The 12,121-nt window shown below is 39.9% G+C and overlaps 1 protein-coding gene across 3 annotated transcripts in view; it reads right to left on the reverse strand.

Moving 5' to 3' along the window:
- LOC102430721 (3-oxo-5-beta-steroid 4-dehydrogenase) overlaps nt 1-12,121 on the reverse strand; it is a 36,207-nt gene that overhangs the window by 18,758 nt on the left and 5,328 nt on the right. For 2 of the 3 annotated variants that reach the window (XM_006088304.3, XM_006088303.3), the window contains exons 2-3: nt 2,362-2,529; nt 1,921-2,037 (exon numbers count right to left, since the gene is read on the reverse strand). In XM_006088304.3, coding sequence (XP_006088366.1) covers nt 1,921-2,037; nt 2,362-2,529 — 285 coding nt within the window. Of the gene's footprint in view, nt 1-1,920; nt 2,038-2,361; nt 2,530-11,914; nt 12,005-12,121 lie in introns of those variants that run through there. The other variant, XM_023753499.1, reaches the window with a different exon arrangement.

The following is a 12,121-nucleotide window of genomic DNA, read 5'->3' on the forward strand; positions in this document are numbered from 1 at the left end:
GTGTAGTCTCTCTTCCTCTGAATTCTTAAGTTGTATTGTGAAGTGGTCTTGGCATGTCAGTGGGCATTTTGCCATCATATAGAAAGAAATTTTTGAGAATTAAGCCACCAGAACACAGGAATAGAGAAAGGGCCAGAGTGTAGATACATAGTTTGAACTTCTGGATCCAGTCCTTTGGATTTAGATATGCCTTGGAATTCTCAGTTCCCTTTTTTGCTAATGCCAATTTGAGTTGGGTTTCTGCCATTTATAACAAGAGTTCTGACTAAAACAAAGGTGTTGGGTATGGCAAGTAATGAACAAAGAGTGTGGAATTGGCCAGGTCAGTATGGGATTGTGGATAGTGAGGATTCTCCAGCTGAGAATTGGATATTCTTGCTATGCAATAGCATGGCATCTTGTTAAATTGTTGCCTTGTTGTGTCTTGAGACTCTGACAACGGGCATACTACGATTGGAGCTTTAGGGCACTTAGTAGGAAAACATTCGGTGTTAGTTTGTTGGCCATTTTTGCAGTCTTCAGTCAGGTCCTGAAGAAATATAAATGTGTTTATTGCTACTTGGCTTGTAAGATGAGTGGTAAGATCATATTTTGCTAAAACAGGTACTTTCTGCTTCTAGATGCCTCCCCAAATGGGAGAAATTAAGCTCTGAGCCTTCAAGAGTTAGAAAAGTCTGTGCCAGCCAAGACAGGAAGGTAAGAATCCTAGAGGGAAATAAAATTGGACTTTGGGAGAATCCTTGTCCATTTCTCTCTGAAGACAAGATCTCAGGCCAGTGATGCCACACCCAACAAAGGAGCACCATCCAATGAGATGGAGACTGGGGGCAAAGAACGCATGATCTGTGCCCCCCTGTTTTGTATTATTTCAAGCCAGATGGGGGCAGTAAACTGAGGACTGAGCAGATGAACAGAACAAGGAGGTTCTTTACTCAGATGCAGAAACCACAGCCAAGGATTAGATACAAGAAGATTTCTAGTTTTAATTACTCTTTAATGCAGCTGACTGAATGTGAATTTACTGAAAGCCAAGCAAATTTTTAAGGGATATGGACTGTCCACGAAATCCCAAACTGGCCATTGAAAGCCTTTGCTTAACCAAGGCCATTGTGAAGCTTGTGAATTCATATCCTATCAAGGATGCAAAAGGGGAATCTTTCCCAAAGTCCCTCTTGCATGTGACCACAGAGAAGAGTCATCAAGGAAAGAGCTTCCAGAGAACAGAACAGGGGCAGCCAGGTTGCTTGTGTGAAGGAAATCTGGGCACCTCAATGACCAGTTTCATTTTCAGTCTCTCCTTTCTCAGAGACATTTGAAAGCAGTTACTTCTCTTCAGCAGTGTATATGGGATGTGTTGTTGGTGGTTAAATTAACACAGAGTCCATAAATTGAGAAAGTTTAAAGAAGAAGTGCATTTGAATTAGAGGAATAGCTATCACCCTAATCTTGTTGCTGACCCCCTCTTCCCCCAAACCTGACCATTCTTTGGGTTATGTCCCTTTGGAGCGGTGGAAGGTGAGTAAGTTTTCAGTTGTATACATTATTTTGCATTATGTCGTGCAGGAACATTTTCATGACTATGTGAATGGGAAGAAGGGTGTGTCTGGATGCTGGACAGGTAAAATTGGACTACTGTTTGGGGACTACTTGATGGTTTGATGGACAGCTTAAACTACAGTTGTAAAGACATGCTATAATAAAAAGTGCATTAGATTAGGAATCAAGAAACATCGGATCCAAGCCTAAGTCTGTTACACATAATCTTTCTGGGCATTTGTTAGGCTAGCCAGTGTTGTCTAACCTATGGTGACAAAATGATAACATTCTATGGTGCTAAGTAATTAACTAGTTTCGTGCACATGGCTGCTGGCTTGTGGCTGCCAAAGAGCAGAGATCAAACCTTTAGGTGTCTGAACTCACCTTAAAAGCCATGGGCATTTCAATGATATAAAGATCAACATAATCTAGCTGGAGGGTCTTGAGTGTCTTCTCTAGGTATGGGCGGACCCTCTCTGGTTCAAAATGGGTAGCCCACAGCTGAAAGAATAAAAAGGGGATAGTGAACTAACATTCACGCTATTAAAAAAAATAATAATAATGTAGCTCTTTATTCTTTTTCCCACATATTTTTTATTGATTTCAGAGAGAAAGTGAGAGGGGGAGAGGGATAGAAACATCAACGATGAGAGAGCATCATTATTTGGCTGAATCTTGCACGCCCTCTACTGGGGATTGAGCTTGCAATCCAGGCATGTGCCCTTGACGGAATCAAACCATGAAAATATTCTGAAATTAGGCAGAGAAAAGTGACATCAGGTCTATCATTAATATGAGGGATGGAGGGTGAAGGGAAACTCTCACCTTTCCGCAGTAGAAAATATCCTCTCTCTTCACCCTTCCTTCTGCTATCTTCTCTCTGATGGCCTCCCCCACTTCGTCCTCATTCCGGTAGATGTAGGCCCCATCAATGTGCCGGTACCCAACATCGATGGCCATCTTAACTGATGTCTTACAGCTCCCCTTAGAGGTCTGAAATAACAAAGGGTTGAGGTTTTGGAGAAAAGGAATCAGTCCTTGGTTCAATCATTATTAATCAAGACGCTTTGCTGTACATTGTTTTAGAGTGAAAATGACAAATTCCCAATTCCATGCTGTTGTGATTGGAAGATAGTATCGGCTGGAGAAACTGACCTTCTAGGCAGCATTCCATCCTCAGTGGGAGACTCCATCCATCCCAGGTCTGCCCTTAGCTTTGTGGTTTCAGAAATGTGACTTGATCAATGTTACCAATGACAAGAGTTTTTATGATATCCATGCTATAGGACGGCACAGTTCATTGACAAAGGTGCAGTTATAAATCAAAACTTTGGGTGAATAAACTGAGATATAGCCACAGAATGGAAAACTAACAGGTAGTAAAAAGGAATGAACTATTGATAGACACAGCATCATGGATGAATATCAAATAAGTATACTGAAGAAAAGAAGCAAGACAAAAAAGAATAGTTTATGATTTCATTCATATAAAATGCTAGAAAATGAAAAGTAATCTATAGTGAGATTCAGATCAGTGATTGCCTGGGGTGGGGGTTGTGGACATGGGATTACATGGGATCACAAAGAAACACAAGGAAACTTGGCTGTAATGAATACATTCACCATCTTGATTGTGGTAATGGCTTCATGGGTGCATACATGTGCCAGATGAATCTGATTGTATACTTTAAATATGTGCAGTTTTTTTGTACGTCAATTATGCCTCAATAAAGATGGGGGAAAAAGGTTGTTGAGTAGCATCCTAGATTTTTCAATATATATACTTATCAAATTTGGTAGCCAAAACTTTGTTCATTTTATTAATCTGCATGAAGCAAAGAATGAGAATATCCTCTCCCCTGTACATTGACAGTAATGAAAACAAAATAAACAAACAAAAAACACCTGAAAAATTCTTGACACTTGAGTTGTAAGTTATCCATCTTTCAGATTACACATAAATTACTGTTCTTTTAGTTATGAAGACATTTTATTTATTTTTATTGAAGTGCCATTGGTTAATAACATTATATAAATTTCATGTGAATAACCTTGTAATTTGGTACCTGTATACTCTATTGTGTATTTACCACCAAAAGTCTAGTTTCCTTTTGTTGTGATATATTTGACCCCCTTTCCTCATCTTCCTCTCCCCCAACCACCTTCCCTTCTGGTAACCAACCATTCTGTTGTCTGTATGTATGAGTTTGTTTTTGTTTTGTTAGTTCATTACTTTTTTTGTTTTATATTCTACATATGAGTGGTTTGGGGCCTTTTCTGTATGACTTATTTCACTTAGCATAATACCCTCAAGATTCATTCATTTGTGACAGATGGCAATATTTCATCTTTTTTATGGCTGAGGAATATTCCTTCATGTTTATCTACTATGTCTTCTTTAGCTATTTATTCACTAGTAGACACTTAGGTTGTTTCCAGTCTTGGCTATTGTAAATAATGATGCAGTTAACATAGGGGTCTATCTATCTAACTATCTATCTATGTATGATAGATAGATAGATAGATAGATAGATAGATAGATAGATAGATAGATAGATTTTAATATTCTTTGGATGAATACCCAAAAGAGGAATTGCTGAGTCATATGGTATTTCTATTCTTAATTTTTTGAGGAAACTCCATACTGCTTTCATAATGGCTGCACCAATTTACAATCCCTCCAACAGTGTACAAGGGTTACGTTTTCTTCACATCCTCTTCAACACTTGTTATTTCTTGTCTTTTTGAAAACAGCCATTGAATAGGTGTGCGATGATATCTCATTGTGGTTTTGATGAGCATTTCTCTAATTAGTGTTGTTGAACATTTTTGTTATTGGCTCCTTTTTTATAAATTAGCTGCCCATACATATGTGGATTTATTTCTCAGATCTCAGTTCTGATCCCTTGGTCAGTTCTTTCATTTTTAAAAAATCTGAGTTTTCTCTCCTCTTCCACCTGAATCATTTCTAGATTTCTATTTTCAACCTCATTAATCCTCTCTTCCACATGGTTTGTCCTTTTTCTAATGCTTTCTTCACTTCATTTACTGAGTTCTTCAGCTCCAGACTTTCTGTTTGGTTATTTTTTATAGTTTAAATTTCTTTGGTAAATTACTCCTTTGGTTTGTTCATTTTATTCCTGAGCTCATTGACCTGCCTTTCTGAGTTTTCTTGTATATCACTGAGTTTCTTCATGACTGCTATTTTGAATTCTGTATTATTTAGATAATTCTATCTTCCATGACTGAGTTTGGTTTCAGGAGAATTGTGATTTTCTTTCTGTGTTACCATGTTACCTTAACTGTTCATGGTACTCAATGGGTTGTTCCTCTGCTGGAACATTTAAAGTAGTGAATATCTTTCTTATTTAGGTACTGTTTTGATTTTAACAATTCAGCAGGTTGATAATTAGAGGTCTTTGTTTTGTCTACCAGTAGATGGTGCTCTAGTACAAGCTTCTGTTTTCTCTTAGCAATTCTACTTGCCCCTGGGGTGGGGGTGGTCACCACTGTGGTCATGGGAGTTGCCACCTGGGTGATAGGGTGGTGAGTGCTCTGCTGTATTTTGTTCCTCTGGGTCTGGAGACCTCACTACTATAGTGTGAGGATGTGGTGGGTGAGGGGAGAGTTTGCTTTGTGAACCCAGTGCTGGGTTACCTGGTTCCCTTCCTGGCTGGTGCCACTGCACTATATAGAGCTGGGAGACCAGAGACATGTCTTTGCTTTTGCTACCAGGCTCCACTGCAGTAAAGGAGGAAGAAGCAGGTTCTCAGGTGCCAATGCTGTTTCTATCCCTCTTACTCTCCACTGGGCCATAGTGTGAGAGCCACACCCTGACTCCTCCACATGACCCCATTAGCTGGGGCCACAGGCTAGCCATGGTGGCTGTGGAACCACATCTGCAGACACCATCCCTGTTTTCTCCCTCATCTTGCGTCCCCTAAGTGTTCCAATACACCCTCCTTCAGATGCACCAATGTGTGTCTCTCTCAAGCTTGCTAGTGTGTTGAACAGAGTAACTTTTATTGCATTAAAGATGTCTGATTAGTTGTAGATTTAAGGGAAGATATACATGGGTCTATTTGTTCCACCATGATGCTCTGTGATGACATTTTAAATATAAAAGGGTGTGTCTCAATAAACAGATGGCCAATAGATATATGAAAGGATGCTCAGTGTTACTAATCATTAGGGAACTGCAAATTAAAATCATAATTAGATATCACCTTACACCTGTCAGATTGGCTATCATCAAGAAATCAACAAATAACAAGTGTTGGCAAAGATGTGGAGTAAAGGGAACCCTCATGCATTATTGGTGGGATTGCAAATTGGTGCATCCGCTATGGAAAACTGTGGAAGTTCCTCAAGATAATAAAATAGAACTACCATATGACCCAGTAATTCCATTTCTGGGTATGTGTCTGAAGAAACCCAAAATATTAATTCAAAAAGATAAATGTTCATTGCAGCACTATGATTCCATAGCCAAGATATGGAATCAACCTAAATATCCATCAGTAGATGACTGGAAAAGAAGATGAGGTACATATATACAATGAAATATTACTCAACCATAAAAAAAGAATTAAAGTATACCATCTGTGACAGCATGAATGAATCTAAAGGGTATTATCCTAAGTGAAATAAGTCAGCCAGAGAAAGCCAAATACCATATGATTTCACTTATATGTGGAATCTAAAGAACAAAATTAATGAACAAATAAAATGGAAATAGACTTAGAGCTACAGAGAACAAATTGATGGTTGCCAGATGGGAGGGGTTGTTGTGGGGACTGGGTGAAAAAAGCTAAGGGATTAAGAAGTACAGATAGGCAGTTACAAAATAGTCACAGGGATGTAAAATACAACAAAGGGACTGTAGTCAATAATATTGTACTAACTATGTAGGGTGCCAAGTGGGTACTAGACTTATTGGGGTCATCACTTCAAAAATTACATAAATGCTTAACCACTATACTATACTCTTGAAACTAGTATAATATTTAATGTCAACTGTAATTGAAAAAAGTCTCTATATTTAGTTCCATTTTTTCTTAATGAGAAACATAATTCTTGATGGAGAGTTCTTTGAAGATAAACACATATCCTCATCAAATAAAATTTTCAAATCATATTTTAGGTTTTGTGTGTGGGAGAAGTTTAATCCTGTTTGTTGATTTTTACTGATCTCAAATTAAGATGATCATTCTGATCTCTTTCACAAATGTTGAGAAGTACGTGTGCTTGCTTCTAGAATTTCAGTGTTCTCACCAAATGCTCGACAAATCATATCAGACTTGTGAAATCTGACTCACAGCTATTGATTTGTTGTAAAATGAGTGAGGCAAGAAATCTCATGTATTTCTAGTGGCTTTTTAGTCTGGGGCTGAAATACAAGGTCTTAGGAGCATTAATTGTATTCCCCCCACCACCACCACCCCTATTTTAGCAGAAAGTTAGCATTATTGAGAAAATAAGTGATATGAAAAATGAACAAAGTGGCTGCACAGATGGTTAGATAAAGGATTCATAGTAACAAATATCAAGTAGTTGGAGAAAGAAACACACCTTCTAGAACCTCTTTGATTGACTATATAATTAATAGGGCTTGAACAGAAATCGAAGCCAAAAAGAACCCCAAACTGTAAAATGAGATATTATGAAAGACAGCACAGAAATAAACTCATGCCTTTATGAGTCAATTAGTATTTCACAAAGGAGGCAAGAACATACAATAGTCTATACAATAAATGGTGTTGGGGAAACTGGACAAATACGTGCAAAAAAATGAAACTAGACCACTAACTTACACTACACATAAGAATAAACTCCAAATAGATTAAACCATAAACTCAAAACCATAAAAATCCTAGAAGAAAACATAGGGAGGAAAATCTAAGACATTTCTCATAGCAATATTTTTTTCTGATATATCTCCTTGGGCAAGGGAAACAAAAGGAAAAATAAATAAGATTACATCAAACTAAAAGTTTTTGCACAGCAAAGGAAACCTTCAACAGAATGAAAAGATAACACTCTGCATGGGAGAACATATTCACCAGTGATACATCTGATCATCTGATACATCTGATAAGGGGTTATATCTAAAATTTATAAAAAACAGAAAACTCAACACCAAAAAGCAATCCAATTAAAAAATTGGCAGAAGACCTGAATAGACACTTCTCCAAAGAGGATGTACAGATAGCCAAGAGCTATATGAAAAGACAGCCACTAATCATCAAAGAAATGCAAATTGAAACCACAATGAGATATCACCTCACATCTGTCAGAATGGCTATCATCAATAAGAATCAACTTTCATCCTCCAGGATATAACATATATTCTAGGGCAACATCTTTTGTATGGTGTTGTGCCCCCAATAAGTACAATATGTGAGTCTGAAAACCCTGTAGGGGTGATTCATCTTAGCATCACTCCCTTTTACCCACTTGGAAAATGTGTGCTTCCCATTCCTAAATTTTAGGCTCTAAGGATCTAAAGGTCCTAATTCCCAGGTGAAACCAGCCTCCTTATTGTAAGGGAAAGAGTTGCCATATTGGAGGGGTAAGATACCTTATCATCACAAAGGGATAGGTGAACCAATGATATACTCATTACCAGTTGTGATTGTTAATGGACAAGGCAGCAGCCATGACTTGAGAGGGTAGTTGACTAGGGATTCAGACAACTCAGGGATGAGGATTTGGGACATAACACTAGGTAAGTCACCCAGACTAGCAGAGATATTGGCTAAGGATACAGGGAACTTAGAATGGGTATTCTGGGAGGAAGTAAAAATGCTTCAGCTTTGTCTTATATTTTGGTTATATGTGTATATATTTTTGCTGCCTTAGTCATCCATGTACAGATTTTAAATTCCTTATTCCTTTTTTTATGTACAAAAATGTCTCACATGTGGTAGGCACACAATAAATATTCATTGAATTGAATTATTGTCCATTGTCCAAAATATTTACCATTGGTTCTGGATTTGTATTACTTGCACACCTGGTAATATTCTTGAGCTTTACTTGGAGTTTTTTATTAATATTAGCTATTAACTCCATGAGCTGATATTGATAAGAAGTGAATTAATTTCTGCTCCACCATAATTGCTCAGTGGTTGAATATCAACCTATGAACCAGAAGGTCACAGTTGGATTCCCAGGCAGGGCATATGCCTGGCTTGCAGGCTCAATCCCCAGTGCGGGGCATGCAGAAGGCAGCTGATCAATGATTCTCTCTCATCATTGATGTTTCTATCTCTCTTTCCTTCTCTGTTCCTCTCAGAAATCAATAAAAATATATATTTTTTAAAAAGTGAATTAATTTCTATCAAAGCCAAAAAAAAAAAAAAAGGAACAAGACTCAAGATTCTTGCCTATCAGACTTACCCAAATGGAGCTATGGGGAGAAACACAGAAATAAGAGATTTGTTGGAGGCTATTATAGATGATTTTGCCCCTGCATAAAAGCATTCATCCCTGCATGAAAGCATTTTGGGAAGCTTTCACAGAGAAAAGTTACATAGATAATTTGTACACTTTAGTTTTTTTCTTTAGTGATCATCAGATGAGGTAATGCACAGAGTGCCTAGTGCCACTACACACTGGTTCATCTTAAATTCTCTAATCCACAGGCATGAAACACCCTTATAAGAAAGTTGGTCATATGAAGAGAGAGAAAAAATATTTGTAAGTCAGGAGAAGCTGGGCTGGTAAGCCTCACACAGCTCCATAAAACTGTCTTCCCACAGTTCCTATCTCTATATGTTCCAGTGAAATCTAAACCAGGCAAAAGCTGGAGGAGTCAGCGTAGATCTTCCTTATGTTAGCCTCCCATCTCTGCTCCGACCCCATCCATCCCTGAAGACAAGCGCACATCTTTGCTGGGTTCCCTGCTGCCCTCTAACTTCTGTATCACAACGGAACAGGCTCCCAGGACAAATATTGACTGGCTTGCCTTTGTACACAAAACATGAATGAGTTCCAGTTAAAGAGTTACCTCAACCCAGCCTTCATTTTGTATCTCTTGTGGAATCAAAGGTTTAGAAAAGGCTCTCAGGCATGTTTAATGGAGAAGACTAAATTTTTTCATCACCTCCAGGAATAAGACTGATTTTGAAGTTAAATCTAATTTAGTACTTTCATGTCAGGGTGACTGACTTGGGGACAAGTGGTTCTAAGCCTCCACCTCATCAGCCCTGGGTAGATGATAAAGGAGTTTTCATTTGTTTGGCTTGGAACAGAAAGCCATGAGCCTGCTCCGTCTGAGATACTCCATTCTCCCCACTCCCATCTTGCCCGTTAATCCCAGCACTACCATTTCCCCTTCCCCAAATCTTTTGGATACATCTTGTGTATTTTTCTTCACATTAGAGTTTTTGTGAGACATACCATTAACTCTCTATATTATTTTAAAACTGATAATATTTCTGATCACAAATGTGGTTTGTGCACACATGATCTTCATTTCTAGTAGTATCCCTCTTATGTCATATTCTTTAATTAATATATATGTCAAAGTAACTTACAGCTCTTTTTGGGAAATGGCACATGACTGCTTTTGAATGTCTTTAACTCATACCATTTATATATCCTAGGAAATATATAGATATTTCAGGGCATATATTTCTAAATACTTTCATATTTAGAAATATACACAGAAAGTCATAGTTAGAAATATGCAGCTCCATTGATAAAAGAAATATTCATAACAGGCAATATTGTATAGGAATTAGACAGAGCATAGAATCTGACCCCAGACTTCATTGGTTCAAATCCCTATTCTGTTCCTTTGCATTATAAATTTGGGGCAATTTACTTAATCTTTCAGTTTTCTCATCTATAAAATTGGGTAATCTGGTATTTCTTTCATAATGTTGTGAGAATTAAATTAGAAAATGCATCTAATGTGAAGCACTTCCTGGCACATGCTTAAGTGTTCATAAAGTTTTAGCTATTACTATTGCATCCATTTGCATCTTCATGTTCTCTGCTCACATACATATGCATCCCCTTTCACAAACACTCCCTAATTTGACAAGCATTAGTTGAACACCCATTATCTACTAGACCAGCCGTGGCCAAACTATGGCCCACGGGCTGGATCCGGCCCATTTGAAATGAACAAAACTAAAAAAAAAAAAAAAAAAGACCGTGCCCTTTTATGTAATGATGTTTACTTTGAATTTATATTAGTTCACACAAACACTCCATCCATGCTTTTGTTCCGGCCCTCCCGTCCAGTTTAAGAACCCATTGTGGCCCTTGAGTCAAAAAGTTTGCCCACCCCTGTACTAGACACTATGCTGGGAATACAGACCTAAACAAGACATAGCCTCTTTCCTAATGAATTTCAGTTTTGTAGGAAATATTGCAAAGAAACAATGATTAAAATACAGTATGATTAGTGCTACAATGGAGTTGAGCATAAGGGACTATGTGAACATGCAGGAGGGGGAAGCAGCAGTGGCTGGGACATGGGGGGTGGGGCTGCTAGGTGAGAAAAGTGAAGGGATTAAGAAGTGCTAATCAGCAGTTATAAAATAGTCACAGGGTTATAGAGTACAGCATAGGGAATATAGTCAATAATCCTATCTAATAAAAGAGAAACATGGTAATTAGCATACTACCGCTACCCTTCCCATTGGCTAATCAGGGCGATATGCAAATTAATTGCCAGCCAAGATGGCGGTAACTGCCAACAAAGATGACAGTTAATTTGCAATGATGGGAGGCGAAAGGGGAAGGACTAAAGAATGGTGATTGGCAACCTAGGCAGCAGGCAAGAGCTGGGGGATGGGCAAAGGCCGCCTTTCCCCACCCCTCAGCCAGTGATCGCCATGGCGATAGGAGGGTAGGAGGGCCGGGGCGCAGGCCAGGCAGCAACCTCGGACCCCCACCATGGCAATCAGAGGACGAGAGGGCCGGGGCGCAGGCCAGGCGGCAACCTCTGACCCCCGGGGCGGGGTTGCCAGCTGGCCTGGCACCGCAATTGCCATGGAGATAGGAAGGCTGGAGGGCTGGGGTGCAGGCCAGGAGGCAACTGAGGACCCCCACCATGGCGATTGGAGGGCGGGAGGGCTGGGGCGCAGGCCAGTAGGCAACCCGGGTTCCCACCATGGTGATCCATGGCGATAGGAGAGCGGGAGGGCCGGATTGCAGGCTAGGCGGCAACCCTGGACTCCAGGAACCTCTCTTTAAGGTTCTCTTAAAGCAGTTGGCGAGGGACCTCGGAGAGCCCCAGGGGGCCCTGGTGCCAGCAAAACTGAGACCTGGGGCGGCTCTCCCCAGGAAGGTCCAGGGAGCAGCCACTGCAGCCTGCCCCCACCCCAGCGCAAGGCAGGGCACACTGGGCCCGAGGACCCACCTCCTCCTAGAGGCCCCTCGCTTGTCCATGCAGGCCCTGGGTCACCGGAGCAGCTATAAGGCACAGAAAAGCACCAGGGACGGGCCGCTTTGCCCCCCACCCGCATTTTGCAAAGACAAGGGCCGGAGGGGTGATGAGGGCCAGCTCACATCTTCCTTCTTCCCTCCCTTTTGCTCCTTCTTCTGGCTGCTTAAGCTCGCCCAGGTT

Source organism: Myotis lucifugus, unplaced genomic scaffold, assembly GCF_000147115.1.
Source record: "Myotis lucifugus unplaced genomic scaffold, Myoluc2.0 scaffold_46, whole genome shotgun sequence".
NCBI lineage: Eukaryota > Metazoa > Chordata > Mammalia > Chiroptera > Vespertilionidae > Myotis > Myotis lucifugus.